The sequence below is a fragment of the Canis lupus genome, chromosome 17 (assembly GCF_048164855.1).
Source record: "Canis lupus baileyi chromosome 17, mCanLup2.hap1, whole genome shotgun sequence".
Taxonomy (NCBI): Eukaryota; Metazoa; Chordata; class Mammalia; order Carnivora; family Canidae; genus Canis; species Canis lupus.
Window position 1 is genome coordinate 2,588,553 of NC_132854.1, and position 25,236 is coordinate 2,613,788.

The 25,236-nt window shown below is 50.6% G+C and overlaps 1 protein-coding gene across 3 annotated transcripts in view; it reads left to right on the top strand.

The window, feature by feature from the left end:
• Positions 1-2,670: 2,670 nt before the first annotated feature.
• Positions 2,671-25,236, top strand: part of RAB20 (RAB20, member RAS oncogene family) — a 29,670-nt gene continuing 7,104 nt past the window's right edge. Inside the window, exon 1 of one of the 3 annotated variants that reach the window (XM_072782390.1) lies at positions 2,671-3,086. In XM_072782390.1, the coding sequence (XP_072638491.1) occupies positions 2,915-3,086 (172 nt within the window). In that variant the 5' untranslated portion in view covers positions 2,671-2,914. Of the gene's footprint in view, positions 3,087-9,220; positions 9,415-25,236 lie in introns of those variants that run through there. The other 2 variants (XM_072782392.1, XM_072782391.1) reach the window with 2 other exon arrangements.

The following is a 25,236-nucleotide window of genomic DNA, read 5'->3' on the forward strand; positions in this document are numbered from 1 at the left end:
AGGGAATTTTAAAATTACTATTGGAGTTAAGAATGAAATGATAGTGAATATAACGAGCTGGTTAGGAAGCGCCGGGGGTTTAACTGCATGGAAGGACTGGGAGGGTTGGGGACATCCAGAGAAAGGAGTGTGACAGGACTCACTGGAGGGGGGCCCAGAAGGGGCCCTGCCCACACTGATGGGGACTGGCGGGCTGCCCAGGTGAGGCAAACCCAGAGGGTGTGGATAGCGGGTCACCATGTGTTTGTAGGACACAGCTCTGGTCTCACCAGGATGGTGAACTCAACTAACTCAAAGCTTGCTTTCTTTCTTTCTTTCTTTCTTTCTTTCTTTCTCTCTCTCTCTCTCTCTCTCTTTCTTTCTTTCTTTCTTTTTTTCTTTCTTCTTTCTTCACGAAAGCTGGGGAGGGACAGAGTGAGAGGGAGAGAGGAAGTCTTAAGTAGGTTCCATGCCCAGTGCAGAGCCAGACCTGGGGCTTGATCCCACGACCCTGAGATCATGACCTGAGCCAAAATCAAGAGTTGGACATCTACCCAACCGAGCCACCCAGGCACCCCTGACTCAAAGCTTTTTTTTTTTTTTTTTTTTTTTTTTTAGCAACTATTGTGTGAAAGATATGCTTCACCAGTCCCACTGGTGAGCAGCACATAAAAAAATCCCTTCCTTATACTGTGGAAATCTTGGGGTCTGGAGCTGAGGGTTAAGAAGGAATCTTTGAGATGCCTTGGGTGCAAAAAGGTGGTTTTATTATAGCATGGTGACAGGACCTGTGGACAGAATGAGCTGCGGTGGAGTCGTGAGGATCAGCTGATTATATACTTCGGAACTGGGAGAGGTAGAGACAAAGAAGTTTCCAAAATGATTTTCATATGCTAAAGAAGACTCAGAATCCTGGAAGCCAGGCTATCATCAAACCAAGGTTGTGGGGATCCCTGGGTGGTTCAGCGGTTCAGTGCCTGCCTTTGGCCCAGGGCGTGATCCTGGAGTCCGGGATTGAGTCTGGGGATCAAGTCTGGGGATCAAGTCCCACATCAGGCTCCCTGCATGGAGCCTGCTTCTCCCTCTGCCTGTGTCTCTGCCTCTCTCTCTCTCTCTCTCTCTCTCTCTGTGTCTCTGATGAATAAATAAATAAAATCTTTTTTTTTTTAAATAAATAAAATCTTTAAAGGGCAACCCAGGTGGCTCAGCGGTTTAGCGCCACCTTTGGCCCAGGGTTTGATCCTGGAGACCCAGGATCGAGTCCCATGTCGGGCTCCCTGCTTGGAGCCTGCTTCTCCCTCTGCCTGTGTCTCACTTCTTTTTCTGTCTCTGTGTCTCTCATGAATAAATAAATAAGATCTTAAAAAAAAAAAAAACCAAGGTTGTTTTTCTTTCAAGCAAGGCATTCACATGGAGAGTGGGAGTTCCTGGAGGAAGGTTCTACTCTGCCTTCCTCAAGTTTGTCAATGGGCTGCAGGTTATAAGGAAGTTTAATTTTATCTATACTTCCTTCTGCCTTTATTCTGCAGGCCTCTTACAGAGCTCACATTCTGGATAGGGAGGCTGCCGTTAGATGGGTGAATAAGCAATACGATTTTAGATAGAGATAAGCAAACAGAGCAGGATAAGGCAGCAGAGGGGAACGGGTAGCAGAACTCTCCTAAAAGCTGTGGGCAGCAAGTGGGGGCACATGAAGTGCATAGTTTAGACTTGTGGAGAGGGGAGCATGCAGGTCCCTGGACAGCGAAAGCTGGAATTAGGAAAGGTGGGTCTGGCGGTGACCTCCCCATCCTGAGACTCACAGGGAGGGAGATGCTCTCACACCTCTGCCCTCCTGTTCTCACAGCACCTAAGTGGGCCAGGTCCCATCCATTCCCCTTTTGCAGAGACCCGCCAGCACACACAGTGATCTCAGCACACCACCTGCCAGAATTAAAGCTAGAGCACCGAGTTCTGCCTCAGCATTTTCCCTAAAATACTAAATCCCACACGCTGCACAATTGAGAAGCATTTCAAGGTTTACTCAAAAAAGGAAGGAGGAAAGCTTTTGCTAGTAGTAGGCAAATTTTCACTCCTTTTTTTTTTTTTTAAGATTTTATTTATTTAATCATAAGACACAGAGAGAGAGAGAGAGAGAGAGGCAGAGGGAGAAGCAGGCTCCATGCAGGGAGCCCGACGCGGGACTCGATCCCGGGTCTCCAGGATCACGCCCTGGGCTGAAGGCGGCGCTAAACCCTGAGCCACCCGGGCTGCCCTCACTCCAAAGTTTTACAGGGTCACCGCCGTCCACCTTTCAGACGTAAAACAGCCGAAGGATTTCTTGCAGAAGTGAAGAACACAAAACAAAAGCGACACTGTCAGCTCCCGCGCCCCCGCCGCAGCCTCCCCGCCTTCCCAGTCTCTGCTCGTGGCCCGCGAGGAAAGGTTTGCACGGACGCTCCTCGAAGGTCACTTCTCACAACGGCCTCGGCTGGGGGCTACCTTAGTGCACCCGCAGGTAAGGGGCTGGCGGGCCTGTGCACCGGGGGCGGGGCGTGGGCGGGGCGTGGGCGTGGCCGGGCGCCGGGGGCGGGGCCTGGGGGCTGGGGCGTGGCAGAGGCGTGGCCTGGGCGGGGTGGGCGTGGCCTGGGGCGGGGTGGGCGTGGCCTGGGCGGGGCGTGGGCGTGGCCTGGGCGCCCGGGACGGGTGCTGGTCGCCACTTTCCGGACGCCCCGCGTGGGCGCTGGGCTGGGTTTCGCGCCGGTGCCCGGCTCCGAGACGCGCTTCCTCTTCCTCGCTCCCAGGCGTGCGAGCCGGAGGGTTCGTGCGGGTCCCCGCAAGTGCGGGGTGGCTGCGGGCGCGGGCGGGTCTCGGCGAATCCGGGTCCGAGCGCCCCGGCCCTGGGGGCACCTGCCCGCGGGGCGCGGGGAGCACGAGGGGGCCTTCCCGCGGGAAGATGAGGAAGCCCGACGGGAAGATCGTGCTCCTGGGGGACATGAACGTGGGCAAGACGTCGCTGCTGCAGAGGTACATGGAGCGGCGTTTCCCGGACACCGTCAGCACGGTGGGCGGCGCTTTCTACCTGAAGCAGTGGCGCTCCTACAACATCTCCATCTGGGACACGGCAGGTGAGGGTGGGCACAGCCCGGGCCCCGTCCTGAGGCCCTGCAGACGAAGCATCTCCGGACTCAGGGTGTCCCGGGCAGGTCCTGCTGCACAGGGTTCCGCCTTCGCGCTGCGGGACCCTATCTCGGGGGTCGGGCCTCGTGGCTCTGCCAGGCCCCTTGGCCCCTTACGGTCTCTGCTTGGTCGGCTGCCCTTTGCTGGTTGGGAAACCGTTCAGCCACCGGATGGGTCTCCGGGACCATACAGGTGACACTTGGAAAGCACCCCTGGCTCCTAAGAGAGAAGCTCCTGGTGTCTTGTGCAGCCTGCGGTGGCTTTGCTCCGGGCCCCACGGTCCTGTGCTGAGCCTGCTCATGGGACCCTCCCCCCCCCCCCGCCCGCCCCCCTCCTCCAATGGACGTGATCTCATTTGATATCCGCACCAACCTGGAGGGGGAGCCAAGCTCGGATAATTACCCCTTCTCTACCGAAGAGGAAGTTGGATGCAGAGCGTTCCCTGAGGGTGTAGTCTGGAGAGCGGGTGGGGAGCTCTGGCCTCTCTCCTCTCCTTTCTGGGCAGGTCTGCATTTCCCACTTCACTCATCACCTGCTTGGGCTCAGCTCCTATCTGTGTTGGGCTTTGAAGTGGTTCTTTGTAGAAACATGTTTAAGGGGGCGCCTGGGTGGCTCAGGTGGTTAAGCATCTGCCTTTGGCTCAGGTCATGATCCCAGGATCCTGGGATCAAGCCCCGCATCAGCTCCCTGCTCAGAGGGGAGTCTGCTTCTCCCTCTCCCTCTGCCCATCCCCCCCCACCTTGTTCATGCTTGCTCTGTCACTCTCTCAAATAAATAAATAAAATCTTTAAAAAAAAAAAAAAAAGAAACATGTTTAAGATACTAACGAATTATTTTTAGTACATGTAGTATTTGTGAGTTTTCCAAAGGACAGATCAGAGGATCTTGATTCAGGCTTTCAGTTTGTTAACTCTGCAAAAGTACACCGGCAACGGCAATGCTATCGTAGAATTTACTTCCTTCTCCATGAACAGGAATAAGACGCATGTAGTAAATAAAGACTTTGTGCATCGTATGGCACGTTTTCAATGAGCATGACTTTCAGAAGCCTGAAACTTGAAGGTCTGACTTTTTTTTTTTTTTAGGCCAGCACTTTGAGAAATGACCTGTATACCCGAAGGCCCTGTCTGGAAATTTTAAATTCCCAACTTGGGCACACCGGTCTGCTAAGTAAACAAAATTAGAACTAGTCCTGTTCATTTTTATTTTATTTTTAAAAATATTTTATTTATTTATTTATTTGAGAGAGAGTGAAAGAGCCGGAGAGTGAGACAGCTCTTGAGAGCAAGCACAGAGGTAGAGGGAGAAGCAGACTCCCCACTGAGCAGGGAGCCCAACATGGGGGTTGATCACTGGACCCTGAGATCATGACCTGAGCTGAAGGCAGACTCTTTACTGACTGAGCCCCCCAGGGCCCCTAGTTCTCTGTTTATTTTTATTTTAAAGGTTTTATTTATTTATTCATGAGAGATACAGAGAGAGAAGCAGAGACACAGGCAGAAGGAGAAGCAGGCTCCATGCAGGGAACCTGACGTGGGACTCGATCCCAGGTCTCCAGGACCACACCCTGGGCTGAAGGGGGCTCTACACCGCTGAGCCACCTGGGCTGCCCTAGTTCTCTGTTTAAAATGGAGTTAATGAAGTTCACGATGCACATCTATCCTCCCCCTCCATCCTGCTTTCTTTGTGGCTGTCTTATTACGGTGGTTGATGTCAGCAATCATGCTATGAGAACAGCGTCTCCCAGGTACAAATGTACCCATCCCTGCTCTTTTCTTTGGGGAGTGAGGTTCCCAGATCCTTTCCTTAAGCTGAATTTCTAGCACTAAACATTTGGTGGGGAGGGGACACAGGCTCTAGAAGTCAAATCAAATTGAAGTGACTAGGCTGCCTGTTTAGTCCAGGGTTGACTCTTTTGATCCTTTGGTAGACCAGCTGGGCTTCACTGCTATCCTTGGTTTACAAGGGGATGATGCAGGATTGGTGTTGGGGTCCCACACGGAGAGACCCTGTAGCGGCTGCCCGCGGAAGCTGACCTTCACCATGGGATGTGGTGTTTCTGGAATAGGAGTTGACCTTTGGTGTCTGGGCAGGTGTCTCCGGCATCAAGAGTGTGAAGTAGCAAAGTAATTTTGACTGGCCACTTTCTTCAGTGACAAGGGCATGATGCAGCTGGAATCTTGATCACCAGAGTGTTTTGTAATACGGCAGATGACATGTCCTAGACATCTTGCCAGGCTCCCGAGTGGGCTGGGGGCGGGGGCGGGGGTAGCGACTCATTTCCTGTCTGCTGCCTTCTTGTTCCTGGAACCCTTCATGTGAGTTGGGTCAGGCTGCCCGGGCTGCAGGGGAGGCCAGGGCAGTGTCTCCACATTGCTGACCTGTGGACACAAGTGCAGGGTGACTGTGGCTTGGAGTTAGCAGGGACATAGGCCATCACTGTGCCTGGCATCCCGGTAACTGTGGGGTTATGGGCAACTTGGAAGTATGAGTAGATACCCCGACAGCTATGAATAGACACCTTTCCTTCATTTTTGTTGGAAATTCAGGAGTTTAGCTTTGGAGGGGATTTTTCTTCCCATTCCACAGACATTGTTTTTTAAGCTGTGTTCATTTTACTCTTCGTAACCAAGGCAGGGGATGAGGACCTGCTGGAGGATTGTTGTTAGTGCTGCCCTTGGTCACAGGAGGTGGGTGGGTGGGAGCGTGGGGGTGTGCAGGGTGCCCAGATATTCCATAATGAAGATGAAAGTGGGGCTCTGAGAGCCTCACTCTTGTTTTTTCCAATGAAGGAGTCCTGGCTCTTTGCAGCTGGCGAGGGGAGGAGAGGTTTGCTAGGCTGGTTAATAGGTGTCTTATTCAGTGACCCAAGGGGCCCTCCGAGGGAGGTAAGATCACTTCCACGTTAGGGACGGGGCAGTGGAGGCTGGCAGAAGCGAGGAGGGAGTCAGACTTTGGTCTGTGCAGGTGCAGTGTGGTCTGTTCATCGTGCCTTCTTCACTCCGACCTTTGCCTAGTCGGGCACACAGGTGTGGGGCATTCACCATGAAGGTTTGGTAGGTCCTGGAAGCAAAAGGCAGTTGCCCAGAGACGAGATGGGGCTCCAGGAGAATCCGCCACCACCCTCCTGTGTCATTGCTTTGGTTGGTCCGAACCGCCCGAAAAGATGTGGCCCATCATTCAGCAGAGTGAACCCAGCCCATCCTACGTGCCACCCCGTGGGCTTTTGACTTCAGGGGAGGGAGAGAGGCAGCAAGGAAAGAAGTGGCACCATTTCACACCTGAGCATTGTTTTGAAGAAAATACAGCAAGAGGATGAGGAAGTGACTGGTGTGCCCAAGGAAACTCCATCACTAGAGCCCTGGGAGGCTAGCTGCCCCCTCATTATTCCTCTTCTGTCGAGGCTGCAGCTCCTGGACGGTGTGGCCCTATGGCTTACTTCTGCATCCCCTGTACCTGTCCCTCGAAGACGGCTTTGGGACACTAAGTCTCCTTACCTCCAGTCACACATTCCCTGTTTCCTGCTGAGCTCACTCTGGCACCCTAAGTCCATTTTTCCACTTAAACCCTTCCCGCCAGCTTAGGCGTCCTCTAAAGACAGTACAGGTGTTCTCTTCTATGCTCCCTATTCCCTCCTGAGCCCTCCCTGGCAGGGCTGTTAGAACCCATGTTTCTAGGGGCGCCTGGATGACTCGGTGGTTGAGCATCTGCCTTCAACGCAGGTCGCAGGTCGTGATCCCAGATCCCTGGAGTCCCATGATCAAGTCCTGCATCGGTCTCCCCACAGGGAGCCTGCTTCTCCCTCTGCCTATGTCTCTGCCTCTGTCTCTGTCTCTCTGTGTGTCTTATGGATAAATAAATAAGATCTTAAAAAAAGAAAAAAGAATCCGTATTTCTAGTGGTCTGCAAGGCAGTGCAGGCTCTTTCTATTCTGCATCTCAAATTCTTCCAATCTGCTCATCACCCAGTTCCAAAGCCACTTCCAGCTTTGTCACAGCAGCCCCTGCGCCCAGGACCAAAATCTGTTCCAGTATTCTGCTGCTGCTCTAACAAATCACCACAAACTTGGTGGCTTAAAAAAACTTGAAGTCCGAAATGGGTCTTTCCAGGGTAAAATCAAGGTGTCAGCAATCTGAGTTCCTCTCTTGAGGCTCCAGGGGAGAATCAGTTTCCTTGCCTTTTCTACCTTCTGGAGCCTGCCCACATCCCGTGGCTTGTTCATCCTCATCCTCAAGGCCAGTGGTGTCTCTCCTCGTGTCCCTCGGACCCTGACTCTCATATCCACCCCTCCCACATTTAAAGGACCCTTGTGATTACACTGGTCAGCTGGTTAGCAATTTCAATGTACCTGCAACATTAATTCTCCCTTGCCATATAACATAACATAGTCACAGGCTCCAGGGTTTTGGACTTTGCAGCGGTCGGGGTAGGGAGTGGTATGTGTCATTCTGCCAGCCACAGCTACTGACCACATGCGTGATTTTGTGGCTGTCATGTGTCTCCACTTTGTTTTCCTCATCTGTAAAATGGGGACAGTTCTAGCACCGGTCTGAAGTGTTGTCGGGAATCAGTAGGTTAATCTTGGCAAAGTGCTTGAACAGTACTTGGAACGAGGAAGCTCTGTGTTAGTGTTTGATGAAGAAACACTCGTCTCCTGGCCCTGGGTGCTTGTGACCCTGATTACCACCAGCAAGTACGTTACAGCTCAAGAGAAGTTTGAGTGGGCCCCTAGTAAGTAATTCTGCAATAAATGGCAAGATCAGAGAGAGGGAGATTCAGAGCAGTTGGTGGGATGACTGTAGCTTCATACTGTAGTTGGGAATCAGGGAGTGTGATGCCTCTGCTTTGTTCTTCTCTGTCCAGGTTTGCTTGGCTAGTGGGGGTCTTTAGTGCGTCCATATAAATTTTAAAGTGTTTTTTTCTACTTCTATAAAAAATGCTGTTGGAATCTTGATAGGGATAGCGTTGTATCTGCAGATATAGATCTATAGATAGAAGCTTTGGAAATATTGACATTTGAACAATATTAATTCTTCCAGTCCATGAACACAGAATGCCTTTCCATTTTCTTGTGTCTTTTTCAATTTCTTCCATCAATGTCTTGTGGTTTTCAGCACACAGATCTTTGACCTCCTTAGTTAAATTTATCCCTAAGTATTTTATTGTTTTTGATGCTGTTGTAAATGGGATTGATTTATTTCTTTTTCAGAAATTTTTTTGTTAGTCTGTGGAAATACTACTGATTTTTGTATGTTAATTTTGTATCCTGCAGCTTTTCTGAAATCATTGATTAGATATCATGGTTTTTTTGGTCGAGTCTTTAGGATTTTCTCTAAAATTATGTCACATCCAAACAGACACCATTTTACTGCTTCCTTTCTGATACATTTTACTTCTTTTTCTTGCCTGATTGCACTGGCTGGGGCTTCCTGAACTATCTTGAATAGGAGAGGTGGTAGCAGGCACCCCTGTCTTGCTCTTGATCTTAGAAGATAAGCTTTCAACTTTTTACCAGAATGTATGATGTTATCTGTGGGCTTGTCATATATGCATATAGGGTCTTTATTATGTTAAGATATGTTCTTTTGTTTATTTTTTTGAGAGAGAGAGAGGGAGAGAGAGAGACAGAGAGTGCACACAAGTACGGGGCAGAGGCAGAGAGAGAAAGAAAAGCAGATTCTTCACTGAGCAGGGAGCCTGAGGTGGTGCTTGATCTGGAGACTATGCCCCAAACTGAAAGCAACCGCCTAACCAACTGAGCCACCCAGGTGCCCTGAGATATGTTCTTTCTATGCCTAATTTATTAAGGATTTTTATCATGAATGGATGTTGAATTTTGTCAAATGCTTTTGCTACATCTGCAGAGATTGTCATATGATTCCTTTCTTTCATTGTATTAATGGGACATATCCCATTGATTTGTGAACGTTGAACCATCCTTGCCCAGAAGTGACAATTGGTTTAAGATCTTTCTCTCGAATAACTTTAGTGCAACCCAGGAGAAAATGCCGCAGTTCTGGGTTATGAAATCATGGCACCTGTGAAATTAGCTGAGAAGTCTTGGCACCCGTGGCAGAGCCGAGGGCCTCAGCCCTGTGAGCGTCTGAAGGATGAGGTGGCACACAACTGAAGAAGCCAGATGAGATGGGCCATCCTTAAGGACCATGAGCCCCCATCATTCTCCTTCCACTCTGCGTAGAAGCCACAGCCCCAGCTCCACATGTAGGCAACTGCTCCTGGATCCAGGGAATGACAGGGGTATTTGTCCAAAGAGAGGTTAGTTCAGGTTGGAAAAGATGGTGGTGTTGTGGGTGAGCTGGTGAGTAGCTCTCTTTGACAGGGACCACACAGTTACTTATCACTGATACTTTGGACTGGCCTGGGAGGACCATGTAGTTTAAAAAGCCTTGAAAGATTGGTGCACAAGTGGGTGGACAGCCTATGCAAAATGTGGAGCTGAGGGTGGAGGACTCAGATCTTCATTGGCTCTCTCATTATGTTAATGAGGCTGCAGAGCGGTTTCGGAGGTCCTAATAGGGTGGCCCTCAGCCCAACAGTTAGTTTTTGTGTGATGGGAGAGCATCTGGTGGACTACATCCCCTTCCTGTAGATCAGCAGACTGACCTGGGCCCTCCCTGGTTATCAAAATGAGGTTTTATTGACACATGACCATGCTAATGCATTTACAGACTGTCTGTCTGTGGCAGCTTTCACACTGCAGTGGTAGAGCTGAGCTGTGGTAGCAGAGACCATATAGCACAGAAAGAGAAAAACATTTACTATCCAACCCCATTGCAGACAGTTTGCATGACCCTGGTTTGGGTCATGTAGAGGGAGAATGCTTCTCTGAAAGTCCTTTCTGTAATTACAGAAACTCCATCCAGTGATTGCAGGAGCCCATGATCGGTTACAGTCAACAAGTGTGCGGGAGCTACTGCTGTGTGGGTTCACTCTGGGCAGGACGGGGGTGAGGGTGTGGCTTGGACTTAACATTGACGTGAGCCCCCATTAAAAAAAGACCTTGGGGAAAAAATCTCATTTTATACTTAAGATCTGGAAGCTAAACCTGCAGAGCCTGTGTTTTAGGTGAACCCACATCTTTGGAGGTGGGTCCCCGGTCTGAATCGCTATTGCGGACTTTGAGTGGGCGCCCTCTGGGTGCTAGGCCGCATTTGCAGAATTCCTCCACTTTCGTGATCAGAAAGAGTGGTCTGAATAGGAGTGTGGGTGTCAAGACAGGTGGAAGGAAACCGAAGGTTCTGGGTTTAGCCAGGGCAAACAAAGCACCATTATACTGCGAGACGTCCGAGGACAAAGGATGCCTCTGAACAGTGCATGCACTGGGAGGTCAGCCCAGAGTGCCCCAGGAGGGGGCCGGAGGATTCCGGGGGCGGGAAGAGGTATTTGGGGCTCACCACTGTGGTGCTGATTCAGGGGAATTTAACTAATTAAGGTCAACCATACTTGTTAACTAATGCCTGAATCCCATTCAGTGTCTCTGGAAGAAAATTCCAGGCTTCATAGTTTGGCTTGGACTCGCCCCCTCTTGCTTTGTTGAGAGTTCACATAATTTCCTTTTCTGTAAGAAATGTTTTAGACACAGTTGTATGCACATGTACATACGCACGCATTGAAATGACTGTTCTTAGAGGAATGGCTTCATCACTGTGATGACAGATTTTCCTGGTCCTGCTGTCCTGTGCCCACTGGCCCAGAAGGTTCCAGCACTCATTTCAAAGGTGAAGAGAAGGCAGGCCAGCTGGGGATTTCTGCCACAGAGTGAGACAGTGGTGAGCCCCCGGGCTTTCTTTTTGCTTCATTTATCCCAGAGTTGGGGCTGAAGAAGCCAGTATTCCAGAAATGCCAAAGGGTACAGACAAAACAAAACAAGACGAAAAGTCTTCTTTCACCAAAGGATCAGGAAGTAGGTAGCCTAGTAAGACAAACTGTTTAGGTATGTATGTATGTATGTATGCACGTATGTATTTATTTACTTATTTTTATTATTTTTAATGGATTTATTTATTTTGTTTTTAGAGAGAGAGAGAGAGAGAGAGAGAGAGAGAGAGCATTGTGTGGAAGGAGGGGGAAGGGCAGAGGGAAAGAATCTCAAGCAGACTCCCCTCGGAGCCGGGCTCGATTCCACAATTCTAAGATCATGACCTGAGCAGAAGTCAAGAATTGGATCCTCAAAGGGCAGCCCGGTGGCTCAGTGGTTTAGCGCCGCCTTTGGCTCAGGGCGTGATCCTGGGGTCCCGGGATTGAGTCCCGCATCGGGCTCCCTGTGTGGACCCTGCTTCTCCCTCTGCCTGTGTCTCTGCCTCTCTCTCTGTGTCTCTCGTGAATAAATAAGTAAAGTCTTAAAAAAAAAAAAAAAGAGTTGGATGCTCAACTGTCTGAGCCATCCAGGTGCCCTGGTAAACCTTTTAGACAACTAAAAGTGTTCTGTACTCCAGCCAAACACTGAGAAAAAACTGGGGCACCCCCATGCCACCATCAAGGTCTTGGAGGAGCTGGGGCTGTCATCCCTGCTGGTGTCTGTGGAGGCTGCATGGGGCGTCTGGACTTCTGCCTTCACCTGTCACGAAAGAGAAGGGACCTGCCACAGTCCCCCAGCCCCTGCTTGGATAAAGGAGCCAGCTCAAAAGGAAGATGTTAAGTTAAGATCCAGTGTGTCATAGCACAGGATGCAAATGTCCAGGTTTCAATTAAAAAAAACAAAACAAAAACACTCATCATACTTCCAACTGAGTCAAAAAAGACAATCTTGAGACGCCAACCCTGAGCTGACCGAGGTGGTAGCATTACCTAACAAGGACTTTGAAGCAGCCATCCTAAGCAAGTGAACCATCGCCAATGCTTAAACTAATGAAAAAAAAAAAAAAAAAAAAAAAAAAAAGAGCCTCAGCCAAAACAGATTTAAAGAAGACCCAGATGGAAGTTTCTGGATGAAAAAGTACAATAACAAAAACAAAAGGCTCAGTGGATGGACTCACCAGTCGGGTGGAGGAATGGTGCTTGGGAAGACAGAGCAGGGAACAGTGGGATGGTGGTCAGAAAGAAGTGGCATCTTCTTCAAGTACTGAAAGCAAAGGTGAAGAACACTGGTACCTAATTCTCGCCTAGCATCAGTCCCAACATGTGGCTCCAGGGAAACATGCTCCTGCTGCATGTGTCTCAGTGTGGACTCAGGACTTTTCACTCCCATTCTTTAAATTACACATACTGGAATGCTGTTTCATACTGAATACACTATTTAGGTAGACTGGGGAGGATTTTTTTCTACATGAATTTTAAAAAGTTTGGTTTCAAGGATGCCTGGGTAGCTCAGTGGTTAAGCATCTGCTTTTGGCTCAGGTCATGATCCTGGGGTCCTGGGATCGAGTCCCACCTTGGGCTCCCCACAGGGAGCCTGCTTCTCCCTCTGCCTATGTCTCTGCCTCTTTGTCTCTCATGAATAAATAAAATCTTAAGAAAAAAGAAGGCAGTGTTTGTTTTAGCCTTTATTTATTGAATCGTGTTTGTGATACTTCCATTTTCACGTACAGACTTGGAGACTTTATTACGTGGATGGTTAATCCTTAGCCACTGTCATGAGGGAAATAGTCTGCTTCTTGGTTTTCTCGGCTGACTTGATGCAAGTGTGTGTGGGTAATTCTTTGATGCAGGTTCACGTATTTCTGTGCCGGTACAAATGCACGTGTGGCTGGAACGAGGCATGGTGTTTGCAGACTGGGACTAGAAGAGGTCTGAGTATTGGAACTTTAGTCTTCATTTTTCTTCTTGGCCATAAAATGCAAATTTTGTAGTTTGCTCTGTCTCAGCAGAGCTTTTCTTAGAAAGAAGTTCACTCGTGGAGCTTGGTGGGAGCTGCTGTGGCCACACATCCCTTGGTTTCCCAGTGATAAATTATTTCCAGCCAGCATTCAAAATGCAGCCCTTCCTCGAGCTCTGGCTTTGTGCTCCGCGGAGCTGACCGGAACGCACGCACCTGCTCCGGTATTTGCACTTCAGTCTGAGCCAAGCTGAGCTCGTATCTCCTACGGAGCCTTTCACAAGCGCTTGTTGATCTGTCCTGTGGGCCCGAAGGGGGTTGGGGTACATGGATGGCTCCCGCCCTCACGCTGGCCTGGCCTCTCTTGGTGTGCTGGGCTCGGGCTTCCAAAGCAGCTCAGCTAGCACCCCCCCGCCCCCTCCTTTTTAACGTGGATCAGATGGCCTTGGACCCGTGGGCACAGAGGAGCTTGGCTTTGACCTCCGTGGGCTGACTGACCCCGCGGAAGCCGTGATTCCGCTTTGGAGCTGCTGCAGACGGTCTTCTGCCCCGGCCCCGCGGGCGTCATTCACTGTCCGTCCGTGTAACGGGCCCAGGTTGAAATGGCAGGGGCTGGGGTGATTCTGGACGACCACCTTCTCCGCGACTTCCTCTTTCAGATGAAGGGACAGACTCTGGAAGTAACTGTCGCTTGTCCCTCGGCCAGCGGGTGGCGGAGCAGAGGCCCGCTGTCCCCTTGGTGCAATCTCAGAGGCGCCCTGCGCCACAGCTGCCTCCTGTGCTGGGAGGTCAGGGAGCTGCTCCTGGAAAGCCGCCCCGCGGGGTTCCTGAGGCCGCCCGGTTGCTAAGGCGCGGCCCCTGCAGCCCGGAGGCTGTGGCCGTGTGAGCAGCAGGGCCCGCCCGGGCTCCCGCTGTGGCCCGTCCAGGATGTCTGCGGCCACCTTCTGCGGGGCGCCGGGCGGGAGCTGGCTCAGGCCGCCCCGGGTGCTGGGCGGGATCAGAGGCCGGCTTCCGTCACACGGACAGGTCTCCTCGCCCTCCGGGCCCGCAGCAGGCGCCCCGCGGGTCCGCGCACGGCAGGGACGACCGAGTGGAGGCCGAGCGGAGGCCCAGGGGAGGCCGAGGGGAGGCAGAGCAGAGGCCGAATGAGCGGAGGCTGAGCGGAGGCCCAGGGGAGGCCAAGTGAGTGGAGGCTGAGGGGAGGCAGAGCGGAGGCCGAATGAGCGGAGGCCGAGCGGAGGCCGAGCGGAGGCCGAGTGAGCAGAGGCTGAGCGGAGGCCCAGGGGAGGCCGAGGGGAGGCCTAGTGAGTGGAGGCCGAGCGGAGGCGCAGGGGAGGCCGAGGGGAGGCCGAGGGGAGGCTGAGTGAGCGGAGGCCGAGCAGAGGCCGAGGGGAGGCCGAGGGGAGGCTGAATGAGCGGAGGCTAAGGGGAGGCCGAGGGGAGACAGAGCGGAGGCCGAATGAGCAGAGGCCAAGCGGAGGCTGAGGGGAGGCCGAGTGAGCGGAGGCTGAGGGGAGGCCGAGGGGAGTCCGAGGGGAGTCCGAGGGGAGGCCGAGCGGAGGTCGAGCGGAGGCCAAATGAGCGGAGGCCGAGGGGAGGCCAAGGGGAGGCCGAGCGGAGGCCGAGGGTAGGCAGAGCAGGGGCCGAATGAGCAGAGGCCGAGCGGAGGCTGAGGGGAGGCCGAGTGAGCGGAGGCCGAGTGAGCGGAGGCCGAGGGGAGGCAGAGTGGAGGCTGAGGAGAGGCCGAGCAGAGGCCGAATGAGCGGAGGCCAAGCAGAGGCCAAGGGGAGGCCAAGCTGAGGCTGAGGGGAGGCTGAGGGGAGGTTGAGCGGAGGCCGAATGAGCAGAGGCCGAGGGGAGGCCGAGCGGAGGCCGAGTGAGCAGAGGCTGAGCGGAGGCCGAGGGGAGGCCGAGGGGAGGCCGAGCAGAGGCCGAGTGAGCGGAGGCCAAGCGGAGGCCGAGTGGAGGCGCAGGCCGAGCAGACGCAGGCAGAGCGTCTGCTCTGCATTGGCGCCTTCCTCTTTGGCCTCCACGCTTGCCTGGCTCTGTGCACCTAGGGGTGTGTGGGCTGAGGCCGGAGGGCAGGCCTGGGGGAAGGCTGCCTGGGCCTGGAGCATCCAGCTCAGCCTCACTGCGGCCTCAGCCTCTGCTAAGGGGGCTGCTTGGGAGGAAAGCGCTTTGTTGTTCTTTTCTCTTTTTTTGGGAAGGTGACAAAAAGACCTTTTCTCTCTCAGCTGCTCCTAGGGTTTTTTTTTTTTTTTTTAAAGATTTTTTTTATTTATTCATGAGAGACACAGACACGAGAGAGGCAGAGACACAGGCAGAGGGAGAAGCAGGCTCCCTGCAGGGAGCCTGATGTGGGATTTGATCCCAGGACTCCAGGATCACGCCCTGGGCCAGAGGCAGGCACTAAACCACTGAGCCACCCAGGGATCCCCTGCTCCTAGGTTTATCTGTAAAACTACCATCCTGCGGGAGTGGCCCTCCGGGAGGGGGCAGCGGGGGTGGGCAAGCCTCCTCCTGGCTCACACTTGCCCACCGAGGTGTCTGCACGGATTTGGGTTGTGGACACTCTCCTTCCTTCTCCCACGACTGTGTTGTGCGTGTCCTTTGTTATAACGAGAAACCCGGCGTCCTTTTTTTTTTTTAATTTTTATTTATTTATGATAGTCACAGAGAGAGAGAGAGAGAGAGAGAGAGAGAGGCAGAGACATAGGCAGAAGGAGAAGCAGAGGGAGAAGCAGACTCCATGCACCAGGAACCCGACGTGGGATTCGATCCCGGGTCTCCAGGATCAAGCCCTGGGCCAAAGGCAGGGGCTAAACCACTGCGCCACCCAGGGATCCCCCGGCGTCTTCTTAAAAGAACATCCTTCTTTGGACGTCAGCCATGGTTGCTGCTTTCCACCAGCACTGGGAAGGTCCAGGAGAGGAGCTGGAGGGTTCTGCGAGATTCCCTGGAGCCTGGAGCTCTCAGCGTTACGAGTCCTGTAGCGGCTGGGCTGGTGTGTCTGACTCCAGGCTCTCCAAGAGCTCCTTAGTCTCAGCGAAGGCTTTTCTCTCCTCAAGCACACATGCAAAATTTATATTTTGCTGGGGAACATGGAAAACATGGGAAAATTGCCCTACGTTTGTTTTTTATTAAATTTTTTAAAAAATTTTTATTTATTTATGATAGTCACAGAGAGAGAGAGAGAGAGGCAGAGACACAGGCAGAGGGAGAAGCAGGCTCCATGCACCGGGAGCCCGACGTGGGACTCGATCCCGGGTCTCCAGGATCGCACCCTGGGCCAAAGGCAGGTGCCAAACCGCTGTGCCACCCAGGGATCCCCCTACGTTTGTTTTTATCTTTATTTCTGAAAATTAGAGGGGTCCTTATTATGTATTTTGGCAAATGCTCAGTGACTGAACGTTAAATTGTCAGAATTTTGTTAAAAATTCTAAGCCCTGGGGTGCCTAGCAGGCTCATTTGGAGGAGTATGTGATTCTTAATCTTGGGGTTGTGAGCTCGAGCCCCACATTGGGTGTGGAGATTTCTCAGAAATAAAATCTTTAGGGGCACCTAGGTGGCTGATTCAGTTAAGCGTCTGCCTTCTGCTCAGGTCATGATCTCAGGGTCCTGGGGTTGAGTCCTGCATGGGGCTCCCTGCTCAGTGGGGAGCTTCTCTGTCTCCCTCTGCCCCTCCCTGCCCATACATTCTCTCTCAAATAAATAAATAAAACCTTGAAAAACATAAAATCTTCAAAAATAAATAAAAATCCTAAGCCCTGAAAAATTTCCAAATAAGACATTTTCTCTTATTGTTTTAAAAAAATTAATAATTATTTTAAATGTTTTATTTTTATGGGAAGGGCAGAGGGAGAGAGAGAATCCCAAGCAGACTCCTCACTGAGCACAGAGCCTGATGCACAGCTGGATCCCAGGACCTGAACTGAAGGCCGACGCTTAACGGCTGAGCCACCCAGGCGCCCCTTGAGTTTATTTTCGTGTGTGGTGTAAGAAAGTAGTCCAGGTTCTTCTGCATGTGGCTGTCCAGTTTTCCCAACACCATTTGTTGAAGAGACTATTTTCCATTGGATGTTCTTTCCTGCTTTGTTTAAGATGAGTTGATCATATAGTTGAGGGTCTATTTCTGCATTCTCTGTTCTGTTTCATTGATCTGTGTGATTATTTTTATGCCAGTACCACACTGTCTTAATGATCACAGCTTTGTAATAGAGCTCGAAGTCTGGAATTGTGATGCCTCTAGTGTTGGTTTTCTTTTTAAACATTAGTTTGACTATTTGGGGTCTTTTCGGGTTCCATACAAATTTTAGGATTGTGTGTGCTAGCTCTGTGAAAAATGCTGGTGTTATTTTGATAGGGATATCATTGAATGTGTAGGTTGCTTTGGGTAAAATAAGGCATTTTCTTGAAAGATTTGTGGCCAAAGAAGAATTAAATAGGTAATGAAATACAGCTCTTCAGAGTTTTTAAATTTAATTCTAGTGCTAGTACATCAAATAATACTCAAAGATTAGAATGATGGGAATGCCTGAGTTGGTTAAGTGTCTCATTCTTGATTTCATCTCGGGTCATGTTCTCAGGGTCCTGGGATCGAGCCCCGTGTTGGGCTCGCAGGGAGTCTGCTTGAGGATTCTCTCTCCCTCTCCCTCCACCCTCTCTCTGCTCTCTCTGTCTCTCTCTAAAATAAATATTTGAAAAAAGAGTATTCTGCCTTGAATTATTCAAAATAAAAAAATTTGTCATGCCCAAAGAATGCGGCCAATCTGTTTCCCTATTTATTCTTTGAAAGGTCTTACTTTCATTGTTTAGTAGCCTTCATGGGCATCAAGAGAGATCGTGGGGTAAACAAGTGGCCTGTGAGTCGTTTGTGGCCTTGCCAAAGGTGGGGTTTCTACTCAGAAACGGAAGCCTGGGGTGCCTGGGTGGCTCAGCAGTTGAGCTCCTGCCTTTGGCTCAAATCATGATCCCAGGGTCCTGGGATCGAGTCCCACGTTGGGCTCCCTGCATGGAGCCTGCTTCTCCCTCTGCCTGTATCTCTGCCTCTCTCTCTGTGTCTCATAAATAACTAAATAAGATCTTAAAAAAAAAAAAAAAAGAAATAGAAGGCTTATGTGTGACTGTGCGTCTTGTGGAAAGCTGTTGTCTTGGGGCATTTCTTGAAGAAATTTCTGCCACTAACAGATTTTGCAATGCCATCTTTCAACTCACAGCTGAGTTTGAGAGTCAGCGGATTAAAATTTTTTTTTATTATTGTTATTATTTTTTAGCTGAATCAGTTGGGACTGTTTACTATGAGGATTTTGTCCTTTCTCTCTGAGTCTCAGCTACCTCATCCTCAAATTGTCAGAGGGAACCTAATTTATAGGATTCATTCTGAAGCGCAATTAGGATGGTGGGCATGGGAGGCCTGTGTGGCTCACTAGACCCACCCATATGCTTTCTTCCTCCCCCTGGGACCCAGCAGGCACCCTCAGCGTTTGTGAGATTATCCAATAGGAATAAAGAATTTATTTATTTTTAAAAAGATTTTATTTATTTATTCATGAGAGACACAGAGAGAGGCAGAAGCAGGCTCCCCATGGGGAGCCTGATGTGGGACCCGATCCCAGGACCCCAGGATCATGACCTGAGCCGAAGGCAGACGCTCAACTACTGAGCCACCCAGGTGCCCTGGAATAAAGATTCTATTTAAAAGTAAAGTGGTAGCATGTTGGCCAAAGTCCAGGTAAGTAATCATTAATTGCTTAAACACGAGGAGTGCTGGATATAAAGAGGCCCCCTAAAATAAAGGGCATATTCTATAGTCTCTTACTGTGCCCTTTCCACTTTTCTGCTTTGTACCTGTTCTTGGTGCGAGGGTTTTGTTATCTTCCCTACTTTGTGCTCACTCTTCAGTTTTGTGCGGGTCTGAGCTCGCGGAGTCTTGTGTGGCCACCTCCACGTTTCCTCGGGTTTCACTCTTGTTCTGTGTCCAGGGCGAACGCTCAGTAGGTGTGAATCCTGTCACTCGCTCACTTGTCAACACTGCATACCTGCCACGCATCGGAGTCTGTGCGGACCTTGGGGACTAGCGGTGAACGAGGCAGCGTCTTTCCTCCTGGGGCCTCATTCGGGTGGAGAGGTGACAGCACACCCAGGGCTTGTGTGATCCCCTTGTGCCGTGAAGCAAAAGTGTGGGTGGTGGGATTGGCCTCGTTTGGATTTGAGGGTGTGGTTGTGGTGGCTCATTGTCCCCCGTGGAAAAGACAGTTCTGCCTCTTTTTGCCACAGTAACTTCCTTGTCCTTTGTGTCTTTCGGTAACTTTACTGATTGAGCCCGCCAGGTGCCTCGATACTTACTTTTTATATCTGGGAGTCATGATTTTGCCCTCTCTTAAAAATTGCCTTTTAACATATTTCAGAGTAGAATTGCTCAAAACAGTGTTTGACCAAATCTCATTCTTTTCCTAATAGAATTTAAAGGCCCTCCATTGCTTTTATTTTTATTATTTTTTTAAAATGATTGTATTTACTTATTTGAGAGAGAGAGAGAGAGAGAGAGCATGAGCGGGCAAGGGAAAGGCAGAAGCAGACTCTGCACTGAGCAGGGAGCCAGATGCAGGGCTTGATCCCAGGACCCTGAGATCATGACCTGAGCCAAAGGCAGACGCTCAACTGACTGAGCCACCCATGTGCCCTCCTCCACAGCTCCTAAAACCCTTATAGTCTGGCATTCCCTACGCAGACTATTCCACTTCCACAGAAGTAGGAGCTGCTTACTACTTGGGGGTCCTTGAGCCGCAGCGTGAGCTCTCTGGACCTCTGCTTCCAGATCTGAGATGTGCCCCATACAGTGTGTGTGTGTGGGGGGGGGGGCGAGGTGCACGCGTGGACGTGTGTGCACATTCGTGGCTGTGTGCATGCATGTCTATCCTGGCGTATGGCCCGGCCTCTGAAGTGGGATGTCAATCAGAGTTGGCTCTCAGGGCAGGTCTGAGAGGGAGCACTGGCTGCACTGGTTAGCGGAGTCCAGGGCTGTGGTGAGGATGCTGAGGCCCAGGGACACCTGCCAGTAACCAAGAGCAGAGGCAGAGTTTGTCCTTTCGGACTGGCTGTGTGTCCTACAACGTGAAAAGCCACATGGGATGGAGGACGTTTGACCTCTTCTCTGAGGACCTTGCCTTCCAATAGATAAGGATAGATAAGGACGGTATGATTGGTGCATCCCAGAGCATGGAAGCAGCAGCACGGTGCTCGGTAATTGTATCATGTCTGAGGACACTTCGTTCCCACTTTTCAGAGCTTGTCTGCAGATTGTTTGCTTAGCTAGGGACCTTTTCTACAGCAACTGCAAAAGCACATTCCAAACCTGATTAATTTCCAATCTGATTAACTCTGGCTGGTTACTGTGTAGCCACAGGTCCCTGCGCTCAAGAGAGGTGGCGCCTCTCAGCCTGAGCCACATGCACCCCCGCCTGGGCACCGGGACCAGGCTCAGAGCCTCAGGAGGAGCTCGACAGGGGTGAAGGGCCAGAACGGCACACCCAGGCTGGGGTGGCAGTTACCCGTGTTCACACTGCGTCTCAGCCCAGGTTGATGAGAGCTGCCCCTAGACTGCTTGCGGCTTTACAGCCTCACTTCCCAAAGGGAGCTCTGTGGGATGGAGAACCCAGGCCCCCCTGGACCTCCTGAATCAGATGGCCAGGTGCATGGGCAGCGCTCTGGGCCTGCTGCAGCCGCTGCACGGGCAAGACAGGCAGGGGTGAGATGGGCAGGGGTGAGGCCTTTTGGGTTTTTTGGTGTTCTTAGCAGATGCTGTTTTCCACATGCAGTTCTGTTTCTTCCTGTGTCTCTATCCATCTATCCCATCTATCTGTCGTCTCCTGGCCACCTTTCTACCTATCATCTCTCTAAATATATAATTTTTCTATCGTGATAAAATACACATAAAAATTTTACCATTTTAATAATTTCTAAGTGTACAGCTTGGTGGCATTAAGCACATTCACGTCGTGTGACCATCAGCACCATCTCCAGAACTTTCTCCCCTTCCCAGCTGTGGCTCAGTGACCACTAAACACCACCCCCCAGGCTCCTCGCCCTGGTGGCCACCATTCTGCTGTCTCTATGATAAATTGGACTATTCTAAGTAATTATTTTAAAATTTTACTTTTATGCACAGCATAATATTGTTATATTTAAATATGATTAGGAATGCCTGGGTGGCTCAGTCGGTAAAGTGTCTGCCTTCGACTCAGGTCATGATCACAGGGTTCTGGAATCAAATCTTACTTTGGGCTCCCTGCTCAGCGGGGAGTCTGAATGTCCCTTTCCCTCTACTTCTCCCCTTGCTTGTATGTGCACTCTCTCTCTCTGTGTCAAATAAATACAAATAAAAAATATATATATAATTAGGGGCACCTGGGTGGCTCAGTGGTTGAGCGTCTGCCTTCAGCTCAGGTTGTGATCCCAGGGTCCCGAGATGGAGTCCCACATCGGGCTCCCCGCAGGGAGCCTGCTTCTCCCTCTGCCTGTGTCTCTGCTTCTCTCTCTGCCTCTCATGAATAAATAAATTAAAAATCTTTGAAAAAATTAAAAAAAATAAAAATATGATTAAATCAGTTCTAACAAGGGGCACCTGGTGACTCAATCAGTTAAGCAGCTGACTCTTGATTTCTGCTCAGGTTCTCAGGGTCCTGGGATTGATCTCCGAGCTCCGCATCGGGTTTTGTGTTGGGTGGGGCGTTGCTTGAGATTCTGTCCTTCTGCCCCTCCCCCTTACCAGCCCCTCCCCTGCCCCTTCCCCTTCCCCGAGCACCTGTGGCACGTACTGGCTCGCTTGTTCTCTCTCTCTCTCCAAAATGAATAAATAGATCTTAAAGAAAAATGAGTTCTAACAAAATACTTTAATGATTGACTTACAAGGATTTTTGCACTGTTAAATTGATGATATTATACCCCAGTACATCGCTGTGGCCCCTGCTATCCCCAGAAGGCAGCCCTGGTTGTACAGGGTCAGTGGATAAAGTACTTTCCAGGGAATTTTCTTTTTTTTTTTTTTCTTTCTTCTTTCTTTCTTTCTTTCTTTCTTTCTTTCTTTCTTTCTTTCTTTCTTTCTTTCTTTCTTTCTTTCTTTCTTTCTTTCTTTCTTTCTTTCTTTTCTTTCTTTCTCTTTCTTTTCATGACAGAGAGAGGCAGAGACACAGGCAGAGGGAGAAGTAGGCTCCCTGCGGGTAGCCCAATGTGGGACTCGATCTCGGGACCCTGGGATCACACCCTGAGCTGAAGGCAGATGCTCAACCACTGAGCCTCCCAGGTGCCCCTTTCCGGGGAATTTTCTGAGAACATAGCCTATCTGGTGAGCAAGAGATCACTAGACATCGTCAACATCTGTGGTATCCTTTGATTCCTTAGGATTGTTCAGAAAAAGTTTAATGTGCCTGCCCCGGGACAGAAAGAACAGGAAAATGTTTATTATCTGCCAAATATTTCTCAGAAGACTTTGTATCACGGAGGAGAATAAAGCGCTGCTCTGGACAGCAAAGCTGTTAGAAATAACTGGGATATTTACTGAATGGGGTCCTCCAGACTAGAGTCCATTGTAGATAACGTGGTATTTCCAGAAAGCTCTCTATAAAGTTAGAGAGCTTTCGGGCAGCCCTGGTGGTTCAGTGGTTTAGCGCCGCCTGCAGCCTAGGGCGTGATCCTGGGGACCGGGGATCGAGTCCCCCATCGGGCTCCCTGCATGGAGCCTGCTTCTCCCTCTGCCTGTGTCTCCACCTCTCTCTGTGTTTCTCATAAATAAAATCTTAAAAAAAAAAAGTTAAAGAGCTTTCTTCACATGGTGTTTGCAATTGTCTCCGCTTTGAAACAAATAAAAATGTACCAAAAAAAAAAAAAACTGAAATGATTTTAGTTTCTGGCTTTACGAAGTAGAGCATTTAGCAAATCATTGAAGTTTTCTGTGATAATCTCATTCGAAAAGTTAATTATCAGTGGACAACAGAGGATCTGTTAGAGATGAAGGAGATTGCATCGAATATGCTGGTATGTGAGAGGTTTCTTTTTTAAAAAAGTTAAGTCTGTTATATAAGTGTATTTTTCTTTGGATCTGCCTCTTTTTCTTAATATGAAATTGCTAGAGGTCTTATATTTATTTGAATTATTTGTTTTTATTACTGAATTATTTTTAGTCCACTCGTGTCTGCGCAGAGTAAAGTACTTTGAGAATTAAGCCCCAGGCGTTATATAACCTTAGTGGTTATTTCAGAAAGCTCGACCGGTGAGTCACAAGCAAGAGATTACTTTATGTGCAGCTCATTATTTGATTCACTTGGCATATGACACATTCTTTTGTTTTTGGTTTAGTCTTCAAGTTACCAAACAAACAGCAGAAATGACACGTGTGCTGGTTTGGGTAAAAGCAGAGTATATTTCAGTGTGAAACCGAGTTCATTTTCCCGAAGCAGTCTTCTCTCTGGGTCCCAGAGGTGGTGGTTCCAGGAATTGGAAATCACCAATCACCATTGGGCTTGGGCTTCAATATTTGTACGAGGAGAACGTCTTCTCTTACAGGAGGAGGCGTCACAGGCCTGTCACAGGCCTCATCACAGGCCTGCAGCCCCCACACCTGCCCACTGACAGATGTGCTGGTGGGGCCCGCGGCCCTGCTCTCCTCTGTCCTGCCGAGGCACATGGCCTCCTTTGGCCCCAAGAACGGGCAGTTTCCTGTGTCACCACGTGGGCATGTTCTTGAAGACTTTATAATGGTGTCAGGCTTTTAAGAACAAAATGTAAGGAACTCTGAAGGCAAGCAGTGAAATTGGACTATTGGGTTGTAATTATTAACATCTTTTTAAAATATTATTTGATCCTCTCTTATTGGTGTAGTTCATTACTTGTTGGGTTTTAGTTCGTCCTTTTGGCAGAAAAACAACCCCATTAATATTGTGGGATAGGGTTTTTTTCCCTTTTAAACTCCTGCTTTTTACCATCTGGCTGATGGCTGTTGGCTCAGGTCTTGCCCTGCGCAGTGTTCAGGAGGGTCGCCCGTGTGGGATGCGGGGGCTTTGCCTGGCTGGTGTGGTGGGAAGGGCCTGGCCTCAGGATAGGGCTGCGGACACACCATGAGCAGTAGACCCATCTGTGTGAGAACAATGAACGGTTCATTCAGACTCATCCACACTGCTGCCTTGCTGGGAGGAAGTGGCTGTCCGTGTGGGAGCTGGTTCCACTAGACTCCGGCTTTTTGCTTGTTGTGCTTATCTGGCTTGCTTGGGTTTGTTCAATTTCTGATAACAGAGGTAGGGCAGACACCATCCAGTTCCTATTTCGTCTAGAGTTTGGAATATTGGCATTCTTGTCTCGAACCCGGGTCTCCCCCTAACGCATGCTCCAGTGGGATTTGGAGCTGGCACTTGGGCTCGGGGCCTCTGGACTCTGGTGGCCGGGGTCCACTCCTGCCCTGCATGCCTGCCTGTGTGCAGCCCTGAGCCACCCCCAAGGTGACTGCAGGTGTCAGGTCTGGCACAGTGCCCAGAAGCAGGAGGTGCCGTGACAGTGCTGCTGGTGGTGGTGGTGGTGGGGGTGGGGGGGCGTGAATACCCCGTACACTCACAAAGGAGCCAGAAGAGCTGATGGCCAGACCAGCACTGGCTCCTTCTCCCTGCTCGCCCCGCTTGGCAAGGAGGAGCGCCTTACTCAAGGGGACTCTGTCCCCCGACCCGTCCCTGCCGTGTCACTGAGCCAACCCCTGTACTTTTTATGCCTGGTCTTGGGACAACTTCCCTCGTGGTGCCGCCGGGCTGCTGCCTCCCTGCTGGCTAACTTGTTAGTGTTTTGGTGGTGAGCACCTCCTCCCTCTTTCATTTCTCAGGAAAGGCAGCAAACCGGCCTTGGGTGGATTGTTCCTTCTCGAATAGATCGGATTAGAGGGCAGAGTCCTCCCCGTGGGCATGCCAGGTCGAGGGGAAGCCGTGAAGCAATTTTAGACACTGCTGTCCACAGGGACTTCGCTAGTTTTGGGGAAGTTAGCAGATTTGCTGACTTGGCTCAGGAGACGACACAGACTTTGTCCCCAGGGGCTGGGGCACTGGAGGTCAGGGCCATCTGAGCCAACCGGTCAGCTTCTGGTTCTGTGGGTCAGCGCGGGCCACAGACGGCCGGTTTGCTCCCTGCGCCTGGAGAGGCGGAGGGCCGGGGAGGGGGGGCCAGAGGCGCCTCCACCAGCCGCCCCTGCACGTGCACCCGCTCTTGTGGCCTTGTGGCCTCTGGCGTCCGAGGCGGCCAGGCCTCGGGGCCCCTTCTGAAGACTGTGAGCCCTGGAGCCGCACCCGGGG